This window comes from Staurois parvus, unplaced genomic scaffold, assembly GCF_062004578.1.
Source record: "Staurois parvus isolate SC_StPar_1 unplaced genomic scaffold, SC_StPar_1.0 ptg000657l, whole genome shotgun sequence".
NCBI lineage: Eukaryota > Metazoa > Chordata > Amphibia > Anura > Ranidae > Staurois > Staurois parvus.
Window position 1 is genome coordinate 3,039,911 of NW_028318453.1, and position 24,813 is coordinate 3,064,723.

At 47.0% G+C, this 24,813-nt stretch overlaps 1 protein-coding gene across 1 annotated transcript in view; it reads left to right on the forward strand.

The window, feature by feature from the left end:
• Positions 1-15,100: 15,100 nt before the first annotated feature.
• LOC149448780 (sulfotransferase 6B1-like) overlaps positions 15,101-24,813 on the forward strand; it is a 30,126-nt gene continuing 20,413 nt past the window's right edge. The window contains exons 1-2 of the mRNA XM_089694242.1: positions 15,101-15,463; positions 19,419-19,528. Of these exons, the coding sequence (XP_089550368.1) occupies positions 15,265-15,463; positions 19,419-19,528 (309 nt within the window). The 5' untranslated portion in view covers positions 15,101-15,264. The remainder of the gene's footprint in view (positions 15,464-19,418; positions 19,529-24,813) is intronic.

The following is a 24,813-nucleotide window of genomic DNA, read 5'->3' on the forward strand; positions in this document are numbered from 1 at the left end:
ATTTAACAAGAAACGAAGGGGAGATCTGGTGTTGCGACCCGGAGAGAAGGTTTGGTTGTCTACATCCAACTTAAAGATGCTTTGCCCCTCAAAGAAATTAGGCCCTAAATTCATAGGACCCTTTTGCGTTAAGCGGATGGTCAACGAGGTGGCCTACGAACTGGTCCTCCCTGACACACTCAAAATCCACCCAGTCTTCCATGTGTCCCTGCTGAAGCCAGTGGTCCCAGATGCCTTCCCTGAATGAGAATCTAGACCTCCGGAGGCCATAACGGTAGAAGGGGAAGAAGAATTTAAGGTGGAATCAATCCTGAAGTGCCGAAGGAGGGGGGGCCAGACCCAATTCCTAATCAAATGGAAGGGCTATGGCCCTGAGGACAATTCTTGGGAACCAGCCCATAATGTCCATGCACCTAGACTTGTCCGGAGGTTCTTTCGCGATCACCCGTGGTGGAGAGATCGGGTGGGCATCCGGAGGTTGCCCGTAGGGGGGGCAATGCCAGGGATCCCCTCGATCCCCGCCGGGATGGTTCCAGCGCAGGCGCAGTGCGCCGCCCTGTGCAGGGACTCGAGCATTAGGTCCGGGCCGGCCGCGGCGTTCGAGTTCGTGCATGCGCAGTAGAAGCCGCGGCCGCCCGCTGGGCACCAATGGCAGCGCAGGGCGGGATATTTAAATGTTTCTGAGCTGACATTCAGTGCCTTCTGGTCTTACCTGTATCCTGTATCCTGTGAACCTGTGAATTGTGAGTTGCTGACCCGGATTGTGCTTTGACCTTGCTGTATTTCTCCTGCCCTGACCCTTGCTTTGCCTGACCTCTCTCTTGAATGCCCCCTATTGGATCTGACCTGCTGTTGCTGACCTGGCGTGTGACCCGACTACTCTCTGCCCGCTGCCTTGTACCGTACTGTCCTCCCTGTTACCGACCCGGCTTGTCTGACCTCGCACCTGCTCAGCCATCCATCCATCCATCTGTCCATCCCTCCCAGTGGGGTCTTCTGACCTCCTCATATCAGGCTCTTCCCCGCGGGAGCCCTCGGTGATTACCACTACCACTAACGGGTTTGCCCAGTAGTCACGACCTGGTCTCGGGGGGCTCCAAGTCCATCCCCACCATCAGGGGCCCTGGTGAACAAGCACCCTGGGACTTAGACTCCGTCCTCTGGGAACGCCTATTTAGTGGAGTGCTAGTGGTACCGCCGGGTGGTCCCTTACAGCTAGGAAGTAAGGGAATTAAAAATGCCACAAGATAGAGGTCCCATTCACTGACAGACAACACATTATTTACTTTAATATTTAAGAGCAACTTTACCCTCCCCCAATTTTTTTTATTATCCTTGTTTACCTGATGATGGATTATCTTCAATTCAGATACTCACCCTCCAAGCAGATCCAATATGGCCCTGCTTAGATTCACTTTTCTTCTGCCACTGCTCAGATCCCATGCTGCCATGTTCTTGTGTGACATCGTTGGGAGGCTGCTGAGTTCAGGTCAACTCCTCCTGATGACACCCCACAAGACTCCCTTCTTTTTATGAATGGAAGACTATGTGAATGACATGCAGTACACCCAGTGCCTCCTGGAATATGCACATCGCATACCCCAAGAGGCACTCAGAGCACTGCACTTCATTCACCTAGGTGAGAAGGAAAGATGGGGGATGGGACTGAAAATCTTTGCATGGGAAAAAAAGTAAAAAAGTGGAAAATAAAAAGAGATAGAGATGTATGTAGCAGAGTGGGGGGGGGAGTTGGAGAGGAAGAAACTTATTTTTCAGGGTCATTTTCAGGGTCTATTAATTTAGTAAATTAACATACTTCAAGGAGGGAACAGCCCTAGGTCTATATAATTCCATATTCTCAGTGCTTTATGAAGAAGCAGAGTATACCAATAGATACAGATCCAAGTCTACATTCAAGCCTCCTGGCTGTATAGTGCCTAATAAAGCAATCCGCTGTGTTTGTCTTGGTGTAATTAGTGTTTTATCGCATGCAATAACATACGACACCCCTGAAATAGCATTTTACAGGCTCTAGGCTGCCTAGGCTCTGGTAATTCCTAAAGTGAGGAACTCTGCCTAGGATCTTGGCACCTAAGTTGTAGATCACTGGAACCTATCTGGAAGTAGAGTCTCTAAAGCTATAAAGGCCCATTCATACTACTGCATTGCACAGCATGTGGTAAAACACACACGTTATTACAACACATGCTAGAACCCCATGCATCATTCATTTTTAATGGCGCATCCACATATGTCTAGAACAGAGCAGCTTTATAGCATACCACAGCTCATATGGACTGCAGTGTCCTGGGCAAGATAATGGAGCATGCTCTACATTTTGTGTATGAAGGTGCATCACAGCCCATTAATTTTGAATGCATTATGAATATACGTGTGAACTGTGGTCCACTACATTCATATGTGAATGGACTCTATGAACCTATTCAAAACCTTCTGGCATGTTAATGTACAATATGTCGTCTTAATGTATATTCAATAGGCTGCTAGCACATCACAACTGGACAGAAAATGCACATGCCTAATGAAGGGTCCCTGCAAGGTTCCAAAATGTGATGATTAGAGATGAGCGAAGTATTCAAAAATTCGATTCGAATGATTCGGCGAATTCGTGGAAAAATTTTGATTCGAGTCGAATATATTCGCTGCGAATTTAACTTATAAAAGGGTGTTTCTAGGCTTCAGAGAGACTTTATATTAGTGCAGAACACTATACCTTTAAATTAAATGCCCTTGGAGTCTGCTGGGGAAGAGAAATAATACTGACAGTCAGTATGACATGCAGATGAGTGCCGTCGATCTTAGAATCACCACACACTTCACTCATTTGGGCAGTCACGGGGCCAAAACCAGAGTGTGGAGCCACAGTGTGGCGGTGGAGGCAGCAGCAATGGGAGGCCATACAGCACCCTATGACAAAAATGGAAACCACCAGCAGTGTGAGGAGACCTGAAAGTGGCACATGGCAGAGTGTGGCGATGGAGACAGCAGCAATGGGAGGCCGTACAGGGACCCATGACACACTCTGGACCTGGCAGAAGCATGAGGAGGCGGTACAGGGGCCCATGACAGATTACGGGCCTGGCAGCAGCATGAGGAGTTGGTACGGGGGCCCATGGCAGATTACGGGCCTGGCAGCAGCAATGGGAGGCCGTACAGGGACCCATGACACACTCTGGACCTGGCAGCAGCATGAGGAGGCGGTACAGGGGCGCATGACAGATTACGAGCCTGGCAGCAGCAACTTGGACAGGAGGACGTTCAGCTTCTGCACCGTCGGGTGCGTGCTCGCAAACTGTTGTCTCTTGGAAACGGATTCCAAGAAAGACTGCTGACGGAATCCGTGAAGAGGAGTAGCAGGAGAAGGAGCATCTGAACGAGCGGAATATGCCAACAAGCGACAACAGGGGCCCATGACAGATTACGGGCCTGGCAGCAGCATGAGGAGTCGGTACGGGGGCCCATGGCAGATTAGGGGCCTGGCAGCAGCTATGGGAGGCCCGTAATCTGCCAGCACCCTATGACAAAAAATGGAACCCACCAGCAGTGTGAGGAGACCTGAAAGTGGCACATGGCAGAGTGTGGCGATGGAGACAGCAGCAATGGGAGGCCGTACAGGGACCCATGAGAGACTCTGGACCTGGCAGCAGCATGAGGAGGCGGTATAGGGGCCCATGGCAGATTAGGGGCCTGGCAGCAGCTATGGGAGGCCCGTAATCTGCCAGCACCCTATGACAAAAAATGGAACCCACCAGCAGTGTGAGGAGACCTGAAAGTGGCACATGGCAGAGTGTGGCGATGGAGACAGCAGCAATGGGAGGCCGTACAGGGACCCATGACAGACTCTGGACTTGGCAGCAGCATGAGGAGGCGGTATAGGGGCCCATGGCAGATTAGGGGCCTGGCAGCAGCTATGGGAGGCCCGTAATCTGCCAGCACCCTATGACAAAAAATGGAACACACCAGCAGTGTGAGGAGACCTGAAAGTGGCACATGGCAGAGTGTGGCGATGGAGACAGCAGCAATGGGAGGCCGTACAGGGACCCATGACAGACTCTGGACTTGGCAGCAGCATGAGGAGGCGGTATAGGGGCCCATGGCAGATTAGGGGCCTGGCAGCAGCTATGGGAGGCCCGTAATCTGCCAGCACCCTATGACAAAAAATGGAACACACCAGCAGTGTGAGGAGACCTGAAAGTGGCACATGTTTGGGGCATGATTCATGGCGGATTTAGTCAGTTGTGTCAGGAACTGGTGGTTTGAAATCCAGACTAATCCACGCCTGATTCATTTTCACAAACGTGAGTCTCTCCACACTTTGGGTGGACAGTCGTGTCCTCCGCAGAGTTGCAATACCTCCTGCCGCACTAAACACGCGCTCCGATGCCACGCTACTGGCCGGGCATGACAGCCTTTCAAGGGCAAATTCAGCTAGTTGGGGCCAAAGGTCAAGTTTCGTTGCCCAGTAGTCAAGGGGATTGTCTACCTCGGTTGGCAGGGTGCTGTCCAAGTAGGCCTAAGCCTGTTGTTTGAGGTCCTGCTCCAGGTCCACCTGATGCTGCTGCTGCTGCGGCTGGTTAGTAGTTTCCTCACTGCGCTGGTGAAGAAAGCTACTCATCATCGACTGCAGACTGAGGCAGCTGCTGCTGGTGGAGCTGCCACTGCTCCTACCACCCCACCCCTCCCCTGCTGCCATGGCAGCGGAACGCGAGCACACAGGGCCCACAGTGTCTGAGGATGGACGTTGGCGCAGACAGGCAGAGACCAGCTGACTACATAGGTGGTTTTTATAGTACGTTATTTTGGCCTCCCTCTCAGCAGGTGTGAAAAAGGCCACCATTTGTGAACGGTAGCGAGGGGCCAACAAGGTGGACAGCCAAAAGTCATCCCTCTGTCTGATGGTTATTATTCGGCTGTCGGTACGCAAGCAAGCGAGCATGCTATGGGCCATTTGTGCCAAGGAATGCGAGGGACTCCCTGCCTCCATCTCCACAGCATACTGCCACGGTGCGTCTGGGTCCTCTGTCTCCTCTTCCTCCTCCTCTACCAGATGCTCCTGCTCCTCCACTCCTGTCCGCTGAGTGGAAAAACCACCCATTTCACTCAATAATTCCTGAGCACCAATGTCCTCCTCTACCTCCTCCTCTTCTTCCTGTCCTGCCCCCACAGGGGTCATGTGGCGTTGAGATCTGTGCGCCACGTCTACCGCACCCTGACCAGCCATTGTTAACAGCATTTGTTCCAGGACGTGCAACTGAGGAATGACGTCGTTCATCCCATAGTCCTGCCGACTCACGAATAGCGTGGCCTCCTCAAAGGGCCTGAGCAAGCGCAGGTGTCACGCATGAGCTGCCAATGGCTGACATCTAAGTTACACAGGGGAGTACCTTTATCCGCTTTTAACATCAGGAAATCTGTGATGGCCTTTTGCTGTTCGTAAAGGCGGTCTAACATATGTAGGGTTGAATTCCACCTTGTTGCAACGTCACAGCATGAGGAGTCGGTACGGGGGCCCATGGCAGATTACGGGCCTGGCAGCAGCTATGGGAGGCCCGTAATCTGCCAGCACCCTATGTCAAAAAATGGAACACACCAGCAGTGTGTGAGGAGACCTGAAAGTGGCACATGGCAGAGTGTGGCGATGGAGACAGCAGCAATGGGAAACCGTACAGGGACCCATGAGAGACTCTGGACTTCGCAGCAGCATGAGGAGGCGGTATAGGGGCCAATGGCAGATTAGGGGCCTGGCAGCAGCTATGGGAGGCACGTAATCTGCCAGCACCCTATGACAAAAAATGGAACACACCAGCAGTGTGAGGAGACCTGAAAGTGGCACATGGCAGAGTGTGGCGATGGAGACAGCAGCAATGGGAGGCCGTACAGGGACCCATGAGACACTCTGGACCTGGCAGCAGCATGAGGAGGTGCTATAGGGGCCCATGGCAGATTAGGGGCCTGGCAGCAGCTATGGGAGGCCCGTATTCTGCCAGCACCCTATGTCAAAAAAATTGAACACACCAGCAGTGTGTGAGGAGACCTGAAAGTGGCACATGGCAGAGTGTGGCGATGGAGACAGCAGCAATGGGAGGCCGTACAGGGACCCATGAGACACTCTGGACTTCGCATCAGCATGAGGAGGCGGTATAGGGGCCCATGGCAGATTAGGGGTCTGGCAGCAGCTATGGGAGGCCCGTAATCTGCCAGCACCCTATGTCAAAAAAATTGAACACACCAGCAGTGTGTGAGGAGACCTGAAAGTGGCACATGACATGAGACACTGTGGACCTGGCAGCAGCATGAGGAGGCGGTACAGGGGCCCATGGCAGATTAGGGGCCTGGCAGCAGCTATGGGAGGCCCGTAATCTGCCAGCACCCTATGTCAAAAAATGGAACACACCAGCAGTGTGTGAGGAGACCTGAAAGTGGCACATGGCAGAGTGTGGCGATGGAGACAGCAGCAATGGGAGGCCGTACAGGGACCCATGAGACACTCTGGACCTGGCAGCAGCATGAGGAGGCGGTATAGGGGCCCATGGCAGATTAGGGGCCTGGCAGCAGCTATGGGAGGCCCGTAATCTGCCAGCACCCTATGTCAAAAAATTGAACACACCAGCAGTGTGTGAGGAGACCTGAAAGTGGCACATGGCAGAGTGTGGCGATGGAGACAGCAGCAATGGGAGGCCGTACAGGGACCCATGAGACACTCTGGACCTGGCAGCAGCATGAGGAGGCGCTATAGGGGCCCATGGCAGATTAGGGGCCTGGCAGCAGCTATGGGAGGCCCGTAATCTGCCAGCACCCTATGTCAAAAAATGGAACACACCAGCAGTGTGTGAGGAGACTTGAAAGTGGCACATGGCATGAGACACTGTGGACCTGGCAGCAGCATGAGGAGGCGGTACAGGGGCCCATGGCAGATTAGGGGCCTGGCAGCAGCTATGGGAGGCCCGTAATCTGCCAGCACCCTATGTCAAAAAATGGAACACACCAGCAGTGTGTGAGGAGACCTGAAAGTGGCACATGGCAGAGTGTGGCGATGGAGACAGCAGCAATGGGAGGCCGTACAGGGACCCATGAGACACTCTGGACCTGGCAGCAGCATGAGGAGGCGGTATAGGGGCCCATGGCAGATTAGGGGCCTGGCAGCAGCTATGGGAGGCCCGTAATCTGCCAGCACCCTATGTCAAAAAATTGAACACACCAGCAGTGTGTGAGGAGACCTGAAAGTGGCACATGGCAGAGTGTGGCGATGGAGACAGCAGCAATGGGAGGCCGTACAGGGACCCATGAGACACTCTGGACCTGGCAGCAGCATGAGGAGGCGCTATAGGGGCCCATGGCAGATTAGGGGCCTGGCAGCAGCTATGGGAGGCCCGTAATCTGCCAGCACCCTATGTCAAAAAATGGAACACACCAGCAGTGTGTGAGGAGACTTGAAAGTGGCACATGGCAGAGTGTGGCGATGGAGACAGCAGCAATGGGAGGCCGTACAGGGACCCATGAGAGACTCTGGACTTCGCAGCAGCATGAGGAGGCGGTATAGGGGCCCATGGCAGATTAGGGGCCTGGCAGCAGCTATGGGAGGCCCGTAATCTGCCAGCACCCTATGACAAAAAATGGAACACACCAGCAGTGTGTGAGGAGACCTGAAAGTGGCACATGGCATGAGACACTGTGGACCTGGCAGCAGCATGAGGAGGCGGTTAAGGGGCCCATGGCAGATTAGGGGCCTGGCAGCAGCTATGGGAGGCCCGTAATCTGCCAGCACCCTATGACAAAAAATGGAACACACCAGCAGTGTGAGGAGACCTGAAAGTGGCACATGGCAGAGTGTGGCGATGGAGACAGCAGCAATGGGAGGCCGTACAGGGACCCATGAGACACTCTGGACCTGGCAGCAGCATGAGGAGGCGCTATAGGGGCCCATGGCAGATTAGGGGCCTGGCAGCAGCTATGGGAGGCCCGTATTCTGCCAGCACCCTATGTCAAAAAAATTGAACACACCAGCAGTGTGTGAGGAGACCTGAAAGTGGCACATGGCAGAGTGTGGCGATGGAGACAGCAGCAATGGGAGGCCGTACAGGGACCCATGAGAGACTCTGGACTTCGCATCAGCATGAGGAGGCGGTATAGGGGCCCATGGCAGATTAGGGGCCTGGCAGCAGCTATGGGAGGCCCGTAATCTGCCAGCACCCTATGTCAAAAAAATTGAACACACCAGCAGTGTGTGAGGAGACCTGAAAGTGGCACATGGCATGAGACACTGTGGACCTGGCAGCAGCATGAGGAGGCGGTACAGGGGCCCATGGCAGATTAGGGGCCTGGCAGCAGCTATGGGAGGCCCGTAATCTGCCAGCACCCTATGTCAAAAAATGGAACACACCAGCAGTGTGTGAGGAGACCTGAAAGTGGCACATGGCAGAGTGTGGCGATGGAGACAGCAGCAATGGGAGGCCGTACAGGGACCCATGAGACACTCTGGACCTGGCAGCAGCATGAGGAGGCGGTATAGGGGCCCATGGCAGATTAGGGGCCTGGCAGCAGCTATGGGAGGCCCGTAATCTGCCAGCACCCTATGTCAAAAAATTGAACACACCAGCAGTGTGTGAGGAGACCTGAAAGTGGCACATGGCAGAGTGTGGCGATGGAGACAGCAGCAATGGGAGGCCGTACAGGGACCCATGAGACACTCTGGACCTGGCAGCAGCATGAGGAGGCGCTATAGGGGCCCATGGCAGATTAGGGGCCTGGCAGCAGCTATGGGAGGCCCGTAATCTGCCAGCACCCTATGTCAAAAAATGGAACACACCAGCAGTGTGTGAGGAGACTTGAAAGTGGCACATGGCATGAGACACTGTGGACCTGGCAGCAGCATGAGGAGGCGGTACAGGGGCCCATGGCAGATTAGGGGCCTAGCAGCAGCTATGGGAGGCCCGTAATCTGCCAGCACCCTATGTCAAAAAATGGAACACACCAGCAGTGTGTGAGGAGACCTGAAAGTGGCACATGGCAGAGTGTGGCGATGGAGACAGCAGCAATGGGAGGCCGTACAGGGACCCATGAGACACTCTGGACCTGGCAGCAGCATGAGGAGGCGGTATAGGGGCCCATGGCAGATTAGGGGCCTGGCAGCAGCTATGGGAGGCCCGTAATCTGCCAGCACCCTATGTCAAAAAATTGAACACACCAGCAGTGTGTGAGGAGACCTGAAAGTGGCACATGGCAGAGTGTGGCGATGGAGACAGCAGCAATGGGAGGCCGTACAGGGACCCATGAGACAATCTGGACCTGGCAGCAGCATGAGGAGGCGCTATAGGGGCCCATGGCAGATTAGGGGCCTGGCAGCAGCTATGGGAGGCCCATAATCTGCCAGCACCCTATGTCAAAAAATGGAACACACCAGCAGTGTGTGAGGAGACTTGAAAGTGGCACATGGCAGAGTGTGGCGATGGAGACAGCAGCAATGGGAGGCCGTACAGGGACCCATGAGAGACTCTGGACTTCGCAGCAGCATGAGGAGGCGGTATAGGGGCCCATGGCAGATTAGGGGCCTGGCAGCAGCTATGGGAGGCCCGTAATCTGCCAGCACCCTATGACAAAAAATGGAACACACCAGCAGTGTGTGAGGAGACCTGAAAGTGGCACATGGCATGAGACACTGTGGACCTGGCAGCAGCATGAGGAGGCGGTTAAGGGGCCCATGGCAGATTAGGGGCCTGGCAGCAGCTATGGGAGGCCCGTAATCTGCCAGCACCCTATGACAAAAAATGGAACACACCAGCAGTGTGAGGAGACCTGAAAGTGGCACATGGCAGAGTGTGGCGATGGAGACAGCAGCAATGGGAGGCCGTACAGGGACCCATGAGAGACTCTGGACTTCGCAGCAGCATGAGGAGGCGGTATAGGGGCCCATGGCAGATTAGGGGCCTGGCAGCAGCTATGGGAGGCCCGTAATCTGCCAGCACCCTATGACAAAAAATGGAACACACCAGCAGTGTGAGGAGACCTGAAAGTGGCACATGGCATGAGACACTGTGGACCTGGCAGCAGCATGAGGAGGCGGTACAGGGGCCCATGGCAGATTAGGGGCCTGGCAGCAGCTATGGGAGGCCCGTAATCTGCCAGCACCCTATGACAAAAAATGGAACACACCAGAAGTGTGTGAGGAGACCTGAAAGTGGCACATGGCAGAGTGTGGCGATGGAGACAACCCACCGACTGTTTTGCTCGCTGCCAAGCTGCCACCCTCTTCTCCTGATGATGCGGAAGCAATAGCCTGATGACGACGAGGCTGCCAAGTGCGATCAGCCTCATCATCATCAATTAGGGTCTCCGCCTCACTACTAGCCCCCTCGGCTGCGTGTGGGTCAGGAGACAGACCTGTCTCTAGACCGGCTACCGAGCCACTCTCCTCGCCACTACTTCTTCGCCTGGCTGCTGAAGAGGCGGTTGTCTCCCCCAGTTCCTGACCGCCCTCTGTTAGCTCTTCCTCACTGTACTGGGTGACACCGGGAGCACTGGCCTCTGGCTGCGAATAGTGCTGCCTCGACCCCTTCCTCTGCTGCCACGTCTGCTCGCTCCTAAAACATTGCCTCCTCTGCCACTCCTCTGCATGTTGTCTGACATACTCTTTAATTCAACGATTCTGTGTCCCTGAGTAACAATTCTGTGTCTGTCCCTGAGTAACAATTCTGTGTCCCTGAGTAACGTTTCTGTGGCCCTAAGTAACAATTCTGTGTCCCTCAGTAACAATTCTGTGTCCCTCAGTAACAATTCTGTGTCTGTCCCTGAGTAACAATTCTGTGTCTGTCCCTGAGTAACAATTCTGTGTCCCTGAGTAACAATTCTGTGTCCCTCAGTAACAATTCTGTGTCCCTCAGTAACAATTCTGTGTCCCTCAGTAACAATTCTGTGTCCCTGAGTAACAATTCTGTGTCCCTGAGTAACAATTCTGTGTCTGTCCCTGAGTAACAATTCTGTGTCTGTCCCTGAGTAACAATTCTGTGTCCCTAAGTAACGTTTCTGTTGCCCTAAGTAACGTTTCTGTTGCCCTAAGTAACGTTTCTGTGGCCCTAAGTAACGATTCTGTGGCCCTCAGTAACAATTCTGTGTCCCTCAGTAACAATTCTGTATCCCTGAGTAACAATTCTGTGTCTGTCCCTGAGTAAGAATTCTGTGTCTGTCCCTGATTAACAATTCTGTGTCCCTGAGTAATGTTTCTGTGGCCCTAAGTAACAGTTCTGTGGCCCTCAGTAACAATTCTGTGTCCCTCAGTAACAATTCTGTGTCCCTCAGTAACAATTCTGTGTCCCTCAGTAACAATTCTGTGTCTGTCCCTGAGTAACAATTCTGTGTCTGTCCCTGAGTAACAATTCTGTGTCCCTGAGTAACGTTTCTGTGGCCCTAAGTAACAGTTCTGTGGCCCTCAGTAACAATTCTGTGTTCCTCAGTAACAATTCTGTGTCTGTCCCTGAGTAACAATTCTGTGTCTGTCCCTGAGTAACAATTCTGTGTCCCTCAGTAACAATTCTGTGTCCCTCAGTAACAATTCTGTGTCCCTCAGTAACAATTCTGTGTCCCTGAGTAACAATTCTGTGTCTGTCCCTGAGTAAGAATTCTGTGTCTGTCCCTGATTAACAATTCTGTGTCCCTGAGTAACGTTTCTGTGGCCCTAAGTAACAGTTCTGTGGCCCTCAGTAACAATTCTGTGTCCCTCAGTAACAATTCTGTGTCCCTCAGTAACAATTCTGTGTCTGTCCCTGAGTAACAATTCTGTGTCTGTCCCTGAGTAACAATTCTGTGTCCCTGAGTAACGTTTCTGTGGCCCTAAGTAACAGTTCTGTGGCCCTCAGTAACAATTCTGTGTCCCTCAGTAACAATTCTGTGTCTGTCCCTGAGTAACAATTCTGTGTCTGTCCCTGAGTAACAATTCTGTGTCCCTCAGTAACAATTCTGTGTCCCTCAGTAACAATTCTGTGTCCCTCAGTAACAATTCTGTGTCCCTCAGTAACAATTCTGTGTCTGTCCCTGAGTAAGAATTCTGTGTCTGTCCCTGAGTAACAATTCTGTGGCCCTAAGTAACGTTTCTGTGGCCCTAAGTAACGATTCTGTGGCCCTAAGTAACGTTTCTGTGACCCTAAGTAACGTTTCTGTGGCCCTAAGTAACGTTTCTGTGGCCCTAAGTAACGGTTCTGTGTCCCTCAGTAACAATTCTGTATCCCTCAGTAACAATTCTGTGTCTGTCCCTAAATAACAATTCTGTGGCCCTAAGTAAAGTTTCTGTGGCCCTAAGTAACGTTTCTGTGTCCCTAAGTAACGATTCTGTGGCCCTAAGTAACGTTTCTGTAGCCCTAAGTAACGTTTCTGTGGCCCTCAGTAACAATTCTGTGGCCCTCAGTAACAATTCTGTGTCTGTCCCTAAGTAACAATTCTGTGGCCCTAAGTAACGTTTCTGTGACCCTAAGTAACGTTTCTGTGGCCCTAAGTAACGATTCTGTGGCCCTAAGTAACGTTTCTGTGGCCCTCAGTAACAAATCTGTGTCCCTCAGTAACAATTCTGTGTCTGTCCCTAAGTAACGTTTCTGTGGCCCTAAATAACGGTTCTGTGGCCCTAAGTAACGGTTCTGTGGCCCTCAGTAACAATTCTGTGTCCCTCAATAACAATTCTGTGTCTGTCCCTAAGTAACAATTCTGTGGCCCTAAGTAACGTTTCTGTGGCCCTAAGTAACGGTTCTGTGGCCCTCAGTAACAATTCTGTGTCCCTCAATAACAATTCTGTGTCTGTCCCTAAGTAACAATTCTGTGGCCCTAAGTAACGATTCTGTGGCCCTCAGTAACAAATCTGTGGTCCTCAGTAACAATTCTGTGTCTGTCCCTGAGTAACAATTCTGTGTCTGTCCCTGAGTAACAATTCTGTGTCCCTCAGTAACAATTCTGTGTCCCTCAGTAACAATTCTGTGTCCCTGAGTAACAATTCTGTGTCTGTCCCTGAGTAAGAATTCTGTGTCTGTCCCTGAGTAACAATTCTGTGGCCCTAAGTAACGTTTCTGTGGCCCTAAGTAACGTTTCTGTGGCCCTAAGTAACGATTCTGTGGCCCTAAGTAACGTTTCCGTGGCCCTAAGTAACGTTTCTGTGGCCCTAAGTAACGTTTCTGTGGCCCTAAGTAACGGTTCTGTGTCCCTCAGTAACAATTCTGTGTCCCTCAATAACAATTCTGTGTCTGTCCCTAAGTAACAATTCTGTGGCCCTAAGTAACGTTTCTGTGGCCCTAAGTAACGGTTCTGTGGCCCTCAGTAACAATTCTGTGTCCCTCAATAACAATTCTGTGTCTGTCCCTAAGTAACAATTCTGTGGCCCTAAGTAACGATTCTGTGGCCCTCAGTAACAAATCTGTGGCCCTCAATAACAATTCTGTGTCTGTCCCTAAGTAACAATTCTGTGGCCCTAAGTAACGTTTCTGTGGCCCTAAGTAACGGTTCTGTGGCCCTCAGTAACAATTCTGTGTCCCTCAATAACAATTCTGTGTCTGTCCCTAAGTAACAATTCTGTGGCCCTAAGTAACGTTTCTGTGGCCCTAAGTAACGATTCTGTGGCCCTCAGTAACAAATCTGTGTCCCTCACTAACAATTCTGTGTCTGTCCCTAAGTAACAATTCTGTGGCACTAAGTAACGATTCTGTGGCCCTCAGTAACAATTCTGTGTCTGTCCCTAAGTAACAATTCTGTGGCCCTAAGTAACGTTTCTGTGGCCCTAAGTAACGATTCTGTGGCCCTCAGTAACAAATCTGTGTCCCTCAGTAACAATTCTGTGTCTGTCCCTAAGTAATAATTCTGTGGCCCTAAGTAACGATTCTGTGGCCCTCAGTAACAAATCTGTGTCCCTCAGTAACAATTCTGTGTCTGTCCCTAAGTAACAATTCTGTGGCCCTATGTAACGTTTCTGTGGCCCTAAGTAACGATTCTGTGGCCCTCAGTAACAATTCTGTATCCCTCAGTAACAATTCTGTCTGTCCCTGAGTAACAATTCTGTGTCCCTAAGTAACGTTTCTGTGGCCCTAAGTAAACGTTTCTGTGGCCCTAAGTAACGATTCTGTGGCCCTAACTAACGTTTCTGTGTCCCTAAGTAACGTTTCTCTGTCCCTAACTCTCTCCCTGCATACAGCCAGGTCTGCCTCTGTTGAATGACTGGAGGCAAATGGAGAATTCTAAAATGGCCGCTATTTATAGCTCGACCATTACACTGTGCTGGCTGGCTGGCTGCTGATTGGCTAATGCGATCACATGTCATGAATGAATGCATTATGGGTCAGTGCGCCTTGTCTGCGCGCCTTCCCAGACATCCCCGCTCCGTTGCCGCACATGTCGCCGCCATTTTAGGAAAAATTTTGATTCACGCATCCGAAGTCTGCTTATTTTCGGATTCGACGCGAATCGAAATTTTCCTAATATACTAAACTAATTCCACTTCGCCTACTTCGATTCGCTCATCTCTAGTGATGATTCAAAAAAGAAAACAGATGTGTGCTGAGAACATACTGTATCTCATCCATGTTATCCACCAAGACAAGTTAGGAGTTATTACAGCACCCTGATAACCACAGTGTATTTTCAGCATGGTGTGAAACGTGAATATGCAATTCATCCTGAACAATTTTTTTATGCAAAATAGTGCACTGTCATGCGGGTGCATCAGAGATGCCTTCTTTTAGTGAGTTGGGTACTATTGGAAATAATGACACCACGCTGCACAGCTGCGTAGAATGTGTGTTAACACACTGCATAGGCGTGAATCTCCATAACCTAAGAGCCTTACTAGAGGAAAGCCTGAGCTGAGACAGACCTGGAAGTCCGCAATGGTCTCATCACATGTAAGTTTTGTATTGTTTTGCTGCATAAAGGCCCAGCCTTACTGAATTTCATGCTCAAAACACTAGGCTTATTTCCTTGCTCTTTGCCCATAACATCAGTACAAGGGTTGAGCTGTAAATATGTGGAAACCTGGACTTTGTTTTCAACTTTTGTTTTCTGACTACATTGTCCCTTGTACGGACTAAACCTGCTATTTCCTGTCCTCATTTGATACGAAAATCTCACAATGTAATCAAAATTAGGTAATCTGATCTACTTCCAGGCTACTCCCTATTCTGCCCAGCTCCTTTACTTAAGACCAAGTAATGGGAAGGAAACACAGCAGTCCGATCTCTAAAGCTCCAGCATTTCAGATTTAGAAATATCAACTCCATTACAATGGCAGACATGACACAATTTCTCCAAGAGGTCACAAGAGCAACTGAAGCTTCCAAAAATATCCCAAAGGATGAGTTGATATTTATGTACGATGGAGTGCTGTATCCAACTGCAACTTGTGACACGGACACCTTTAAAGCTTTGGAAACATTTGAGACACGTGAGGATGATATTATGCTGGTGGCTTATCCTAAGTGTGGTAAGTGATTATTCAATAGAATTGGTTCAAATTTAACATTACAGAAATCAACTGCATATACATTGTTAGGAGTAATCAGTCTTTTGTGATCAGACCAAATGGAAGTTTTTGTATGCAGCAGTTTATTCATTTTTGGTATGCAGAGGTTTATTCAGCAATAACTTGTAACCATTTTATACCAAAATGATTTTACCACTGTTTTATTTAACATACAGTATATGGAGCCTTCATTTACATTAATCTCCAAAATATATTTTTTATTATATGAAGAGAAATTAAGAAAAATGCTAAAAAATTAGTTTTAGTTTGTTCAACCCTTTCGCTGCCAAAGCCATTTTTTTTTTCTTTCGTGAACATGTTTAATTTCCTCAGTACCAGGCACTACCATTCTTGCCCAGAGAGAGCTTTCTTTTGGTGGTGTTTAGTCACCACTGGGTTTTTTGTTGTTGTTTTTTTGTTTTGTTTTTTGTTGCTACATAAACAAAAAATACCAAAATTTTGAAAAACAAAACAAAAATGAAATCTTGCAAATAAATAACCTTTCTTCAAAAGTTTAGGCCAAAATGTATTCTGCTACAATTCTTTGGTAAAACTAATCCAAGTCAGTGTATATTATTTAGTCTGTGTGAAAGTTACAGAGTCTACAAACTATGGGATATTCAGTATATTTCAAAATTGATCAGTCTTGATGTACTGATGGCCTCTCTCATTTCTTGAGGCCCTAAAATGCCAAGACAGTAGAAATACCCCCAAAACAACCCCTATTTTGAAAGTATAGTCCAAGGTATTTAGTAAGAGGCATGGTAGGTTTTTATAAGTTGTAATTTTTTCACAATTATTAGGAAAACAAAGAAATTAAATACAATTTGAGGGTTTTTTCCACAATAATGTTTTACAAACTGTGACCAGAGCAGTACAGCGTTTTCATATGACTGGTGTGGCGGTGATCAGGAATACTGACTGGTGACAGTATGTAAATAAAAAAAATTATAATTTTCTATTTGTTCTTTTTTTTTCAAAGTATTAACTTGATTTAATTTTTTTAATATACTGTAACCAGAGCAGTGCAGTGAATAGACACTGTACTATTCTGTGGAGCTGATCAGAATTTTTTTTAGCACTTTGATTGCCTATAACAGTGATGATCACTGTTATAAGCACTAATTTTTATGAATGGAATTCATTCATGTTGCATTGTTTACAATTGTGATAGCTGTGATTGGTCACAGCTATCACATGGCACATATGCGCTATTATTGGTTCTGTCTGCACCATGTGATCACTGTGACCAATCACAGAGATTGCAATAGTACACAATCAATGGCTATAAATGAAAACCATTCATTGTGTACATTTGACATCTGACTGCTGTGATTATTCAGAGTGACCACATGGTACCGGGGCCAGCCTGGTGGACACAGTAGATGACAGATCACGGTGCTGTGCTGCCACTAGGATGTGCATGAGGTGCACAACTGGCAGAATGTAATATGACGTTCTGTAAAGCACGTTGAGTAGCCACCTTTAAAGACGCTATATAAAATAAAGTTTATTATTATATATTATAACAGTGCTCCTGTTTTTACAATAGGCCAGGCAGGAGGTAGCTAAATGCACATTTTAGGTCTGAAGATTAGGTAAAACCCCTAAACATTAAAAAGCAGAGCCTCAGGAGAGCAAAATGATGGTAGTTACAATTTTTCATGCAATATGATATTTGTATGTTTATCAAACCCATATTATTATTAAAAAATGCATTAAAGTTAATTTTAGTGCACACATACACAATATATTTTGGAATAGTATAAAATATTAGGTCATGTAGAGTAAATTGATACCAAACATGTCAAGCCAAATAGCATGGGCCCATGACTGTGATTGAGCTCTACAGTCACTTTTGCAGCAGTTGTTTTCTTATTCCAGGTCACAATCCTGCGCAATTTTTTCCTTTTGTCGCATTGAGCATGTTGACCATGCTTATGCTTATCAGATGATGTTTACTGTAACTGAAACTGTATATTCTGTCATAACTTTTGATACTGTACCTCGCAACACGGCAAATAAATTGGCAATTTCAGTCACAGAAGCACCAGCTAAGCAGACACCCACAATTTGTCATCTTTGAAGCTCAGTAAGCTCTGACATGACTCCGTATTGCACTGTATGTATTACTGGCAGTGCATGCAGTGAATGGCGAAAATGAGGCTTTCCACCTGTTAGCTAAGTGTCTCATCACACAGAGGAAGCAAAAGAATGTTACATCACGTCACTTTCGCACCTGCATAAAATGTAGTGTTTCCATTTTTTTTTGGCTAACCCCTGTATATATACACTGCTCAAAAAAATTAAAGAAACACTTTGAAAACACATCAGATCTCGATGAGGAAAATATCATTCTCGATATCTATACTGATATGGACTGGGTAATGTGTTAGGGACATAAGGATGCCCCATCGTTTGATGGAAATGAAAATTAACAACCTACAGAGGACTGAATTCAAAAACACTCCAAAAATCAAAGTGAAATAATGATGCAGCAGACTAGTCTATTTTGCTGAAATTTTCATTGCAGCAACTCAAAATGGTACTCAGTAATTTGTATGGCCCCCATGTGCTTTTATGCATGCCTGACAACATCAGGACATGCTCCTAATGAGAAGACGTATGGTGTCCTGGGGAATTTCCTCTCAGAATTGGACCAGGGCATCACTGAACTCCCGGATAGTCTGAGGTGCATCTGGCAGCGTCGGATGAACCGAAACATGATATCCCAGAGGTGTTCTATTGGATTTAGGTCAGGCGAGTGTGGGGGCCATTTAATTGTATCATTTCCTTCATTGTCCAGGGACTGCCTGTATACTCTCGCCACACGAGGCCAGGTATTGTTGTGCACCAGGAGAAACCCAGGACCCACTGCACTAGCATAGAGTCTGACAATGTGTCCAAGGATTTCATCCCGATACCTAATGGCAGTCAGGGTGCCATTGTCTAGCCTGTAGAGGTCTTTGCATCCCTCCATGGATATGCCTCCCCAGACCATCACTTACTTACCACCAAAACGGTCATGCTAAACGATGTTACAGGCAGAATAATGTTCTCCATGGCTTTTCCAGACCCTTTCACGTCAGTTACATGTGCTCAGGGTGCACCTGCTCTCATCTGTGAAAAGCACACTGTGCCAGTGGTGGACCTGCCAATTCTGGTGTTCAATGGCAAATGCCAACCAAGCTCTATGGTGCCAGGCAGTTAGCACATGGCCCACTAGAGGACGTTGGGCTCTCAGGCCGCTCTCATGAAATCTGTTTCTGATTGTTTGGTCAGAGACATTCACACCAGTGGCCTGCTGAAGGTCATTTTGTAGGGCTCTGGCAGTGCTCATCCTGTTCCTCCTTGCGCTAAGGAGCAGATACCAGTCCTGCTGATCTGTTAAGGACCTTCTTCAGCCCTGTCCAGCTCTCCTAGAGAAACTGCCTGTCTCCTGGAATCTTCTCCATGCTCTTGAGACTGTGCTTGGAGACACAGCAAGCCTTCTGGCAATGGCATGTATTGATGGGCCATCCTTGAGGAGTTGGATTGCCTGTGCGACCTCTGTAGGGTCCAGGTATCGCCTCATGCTGCTAATAGTGACATTGACCATGGCCAAATGCAAAACTAATGAAAAACAGTTAGAAAAGATGAGTAGGGAAAAAAATGTCGGTGGTCAAAGCAGCTGAAACTGATTAACAACCCCCTATGCTGCTTAACTGACCAGATAAATATTCCAGGAGTTTAACTTGATGATATACTCTGAAAAAAAAAGTGTTCCTTTAATTTTTTTGAGCAGTGTATAATGATGTATATATAGTATATGTAGTAAAAATGTGGATATTTTTATGTTTTATCATTTACAGTAAATGCATAATTGAATTAAGTTCATATTTTGTTAATTGCCTCTTCTTCTGCTTGACGTTCTTAGGCTCAAACTGGACTACAATGCTTTTACATAGCATGGTTCATGCAGCGCACAACAAAAACCCATCTGCCATCATCCCAATAATAGAATTCAAATCTCCCAATAAATTTGAGGTATGTGCAGTTTGTATGTACTAGTTTTGTATAAAAAAGAGGGGAATGGATGAGAAGAGTTCTTTCCTGAAAGTCTAGGCATCCTGTTAGTACAAAACTATTATCTTATATGTATTCTCAATAATTATAAGACCTATTGTAGCAAACTTGCTCATCAGAGTTGGACGCGGAGTTCCCCTTTTTTTATTAGGAGTGTGCCTCAATCCTTTATTCTCCTTCCCCTTCCCTTCCTGAGAGGCACAATGACAGATGGGGGCTGGTTATGGGTCAACTGCAGATTAAGGCATCCTTAGTTCGGTGCCGAGCAGTCTGCGAAAGTGTAGCCTTCCGCTCTGCAACTTGGATCTGCTTACCTTAAGGCAAGTAACTTAACCTTTTAACTTCTTCCTGTTTTCTCTGTGCTGAGCTGTTATATATATATATATATATATATATATATATATATATTTATATATCTCTATATATCTATCTAGTTACATTTTCTTTGTAAATATTTTATTGCACCTGTTTGACTCTTTTAGTAATAAATCTTTCTTTCTGAAAGTGTTAAACTGTTTCTAAGCACTTACTTGCAATTCACGAATTCCTGCCTTTTGAAGAGACGCTACTGTGTTTGTTTAATCCTCTGCCCAATCGGCCTGCAGTGACCGTATTGGACAGGCGACTTTTCAACCATTACAGTGTATATTTGATAAAGAGAGTTTCCCCTTTCTCTGTACAAAAAGGGGTGGTGGCAGTGAAGGATTAGTTGCGTAATTAACCCGACCCAGTAACAAGCGCATTCAGGCTGCAGGCACAGATTGCGTTCCATTAGCTGGACAATCTTTGTGCAGGGCACAGCTGAGTGTGGCATTGTTACGCACGTCACACCGCGGTTTTAGATCGGCCGGTCCTTTGGTCATGAGTTTGGTGAGAAGGTCTGGGGTCTGTCGCCGCGGGTGTGACGTATTATTGTTGTTCGTGGTCGTGCGATTGTCACATGTTGAGGGTGGCGATCGGGCGACCGTGACACCTATAAATTCATTTTATTTTCTCAACTAAAAAAGAAGCAGTATTCTCAGTACACAATACCATTCTTTTGGCTGAAAAATGTATAAGGCTCAAAAAGTTTACAGTTAATTAATAATCCACCCAGCCCCCTAAGCTATCCTTAATTGACCCCCCAACCTGGGTGCGTTCTTTCCTCCATCAATAGGGGCAGCCTCCCTTATTTTTTACATTACTGTCAAATGTATAGGCTCAAAGAATACTTTTTTCAGTTAACTATTAACACCTAGCTCCCTAAGCTATCCTAAGTTGAACCTCCCCCCCCCCCCATCCTGGGTGCTTATCTACCTCCACCGATAATTGCAGCTTCCCTTTTTGTTTACATCCTGGCTGGCTGGTAGTAATGCAGTAATCCCCCCCCAACCTGGGTGCTTACCTACCTTCACCCATAGGTGCAGCTTCCCTTTTTGTTACATCCTGGTTCGCTGGTAGTAATGCAGTAATTCCCCCCCCCCCCAACATGGGTGCTTACCTACCTCCACCGATAGGTGCAGCATCCCTTATTGTTTACATCCTGGCTGGCTAGTAGTAATGCAGTAATAAATTAAATGATACATACTTCACTGTTGTAGCAATGTCCTATTCTTGTCTGTAGGGCAGTACTCTGCAGGCATGGGCAGCACTATCTAGATATGACCAGCTGTGCTATAAACAGGGCAGGAGGCCTCTGCCATTAGAGGAGATGAATGAGAGTTGTAGGGTTTCACCTACACACTTTCTAAATCTACAGAACATATTTAAAGGACAGGTTAACTTTAAATGTATTTTAGTCTTTGCAAAGATGGCAAGATGTCTTTTCTCATATAAGTACTAAGAAAATCCTCCTTTTGTGTGCATCTGAAGTGGTGTAGCATAGTGACTAGGTTTTACTGCTTCCCTTATATCACTGTAAGACAGTCCATAATTAACCATCAATAGGCTTAACTGAAAACAGCATGCCCTATAGGTGGTTTATATTTTATCTTTCTTTTACAGTCAATGCAGAGACAATAAAATCTTTATGTAGCTCTTACCCCCCCCCAGGAACCCTATATTTATTTGGGTCCCCTGTTCCTAGCGCCCACAATAATCCAAATGGCACCTCGCTCTCTGACACAGTAGGACTGAATGGTGAGTGGACATTTACTGCAACAATGCACAATAATGCAACAATCAAAGCATGGAAAATAGCAATAAACACTCCAACAAATATGTGAAACAGTTGCAAAATAACATATACACTTGGAAATAAACAAGTAGACCAGTGACTGACCCCTTATCCCTATACTAAAGAAGGTCGTGTCCAAGGGGTGATGTTAGGACAATGGTTCGGCTGTCTTTGGAAAACCTTGCTGGCCAGTGCATTGGGGCCCAAATCGGATATTATAGCACTCAAAATTAGGTTCCTCCAAACCTGGGTGTAGGTGTCTAAATGGTGTCCCTAGTAAGCAATAATGTTTCTTAAGTAGGGAGGGTACGGCCAGCAGTCTTTCATGAACTGCTAGGGTGATAACTTGTCTCTTCCTGCTCTCCATGTGGGGCTCAGCTGCAGTGACATCCTTTCCATGATCAGGCAGCAACATCAGGCTCGACAGTGGTGTTCCCACAAACCAGGAGATGTCCGCTACTCAGTTTCTCTGCATTCCTCACACTGCAGCAAGAGACCCAATAGTGGGCTCGTTGAGAATGCCCTGAGTTCTGGAATAGTCCTACCTTTCTCTCTCCACAGAGCTCTGGTAATGCTGGACTATTAAACAAGCCATAATTGCTCCCAGCAGGCTCTGTCCTTCCAGAATCCTGGGCAGCTCAGCTTCCTCTTCCTCTGTTTTCCCCAGATAATAGGTGGGGCTTTCCTCCTGCTTTCTCTGTGGCTGCATACAGTCCTGCAAATGACCAGTGCTCTGTGTTTCTCTGCCCTTGCGTTCTCCACCTCTCCTCACTGGCAGCCCAAGAGAGGGAGAACAGCTGCAGCACTGGCTATAAGTGAACTTCTGAAGTAGGTCTAACATTGTAGTGACAGCCTGGTCCACACAGCTGTACAGGGAGTGCCTTGGACTGGCACTATATTTATATGAAATATAATAAAAATCTGCTAAACAGGCTAGAGAAATATAAAAATCACTTTCAAACATATTTTACCATAACTAGAACTCATTATAGGTACATAGATTTTTATTTAAAAGGAACCTATATACTGGCTGGAATACTCCCAAATAAAACATACTCTAGGGACTTTAATCCCCCTTGACTCCTTGACTAGAAATCACACACACATCAGTCTACTAGACCAGAACACCCTCTTTCCCTGATCAATCCTATCTTGTTGAAAGAATCCTTTCCTCAACCTCCACCCATTTATAGACAAATGGGAAAGGGAATAGACTGTAGCGCCTGAGGGTATGGAGTGGGACAAAATACTAGCTTTTACATATAAACTGTCATCTTCTTCACTGGCTCAAGAGAGAAACTATAAGATATTGTCAAGGCAGTACTGGTGCCCTTCGACTCTGCATCAGATGGACCCAACTAACCCTGACACAGGCTGGAGGTGCCAACAGGCCCCAAGTAATATGTCCTAAGCTCGCTCCTTTCTAGGATAAAATTATAAAACTCTACATAAAATTGATAGGGGACGTTTACACAAATACACCTCAAATTACAGTCTTTTCAATGCTTCCGGGCTCTTACAAACAAATAAAAAAGAGTCTTATTAGACATTTTCTAGTAGCTGCCTGTGTGATGATTACTAGATAGTGGTGTAAACCCAACCCCACCTCACTAGCCGAATGGGCACACGAAACGGAAAAAATTATTTATATATAATATATGGTTGCCTGGGATGAGGACAAAATGGAGTCATATTGCAGTCTGGATTGTCTGACTAGCTAGCTTGCCCCCTTCCTGCGTGCTTCTGCTCAGCATCTCCGTCATACATGCCATGGGTGTAAGCGTCCTTCCACATGTCTGTCTGTGAGCATACATGTGCTAGTATACTGAGTGAAGAGGCAATGGAATGCAAAAGAGAAGAGAATCTTCCCTCTCGTAACCCCCTGCCTATCCCTCCTTCCTTTTTTTTGTTTGTCTCTTTGGTTTTGATTTTATTTTTACTATCTTTCCTTCTTATCCTATAGACTTGGACTGCCTTGTTATGGGTTTGTGGATGTCACCTGCTGTGGCAGTTTGAGTGCCCTGATGATGGTGGAAACATAATGACATATACTTGACTGTTCCTTTGCAATAGAATTAAATGGCTCCTCAGGTTCTTTTTTAATGCTTATATAGCTTTTTACTATATTAGTGCTAAGCCATTGCTGTTTGAGGTAGTTCATTATAGTGTTTTTGTTATATTTATTGTTCTTATGCTCACTATTATGGCTTATTCTTTTTACCTTTACATTATTTCTGACAGGTCAAGTGTACTTACTGTTTCTATTTTTAGATGATATATCAAATGCATATTTACCTGCTACTTATATGTTGTGCATTGTAAAACTATTTTAATAAAAAAAGAGATTAAACATACAAAGAACCTATAATGATTTTGGGTAAATTTTAGCTCAATTTTCTAACCTTTAATAAACAATGTATCTGTTTTTTCTTTATACAGTATACAGCATTTGTTTTACAAAATAATTTTGTGTATGGCAAAGAATTTACAGAGCACTACGGCTTATGCAAAGAAAATGTACAGCAGCAGTTTTGATATTTCTGTGTTTGAAACTTTGTCCAGAACATTACTGAAAGAAGGGGCACAGAAAGGGAAGAGAAGAGAAGCTCTGACTCAATTTGCTTTTCTACGTAAATTTATAGAGACTCTGTCACCACATTCTAATTTTTAATTAAAACTCAGAATGACAAAGAATGGCAATTTACTTTGTCCTCCCTTCCGTGCTCCTGAGACACTTTCATATTTGTATGCATGGATCGGGCAGCAAGTGTGGGGGTCTCTGAACAAGGTCTGCTGAGCTGGTCACCAAAGACATGATAAACTAGATCAGCCTTTCTCAACCTTTTCAACACAGAGGAACCCTTGACATAACTTTCTGGTCTCAGGGAACCCCTGATGAAAATGACTATATCTACAATTCATGATACATTAGTGTGATAGTCAGGGGTAAGAATGCTCCTTACACTTGTGGTCATTGAGAAAAATTACCCCCTTACAGATTGCTAAAAAGATCAATGGTGTCAGTGGGAACTTACCTGAGAGGCAAAAATTGCTCATTGCTCAAGGAACCCATAACAACCTCTGAAGGAAC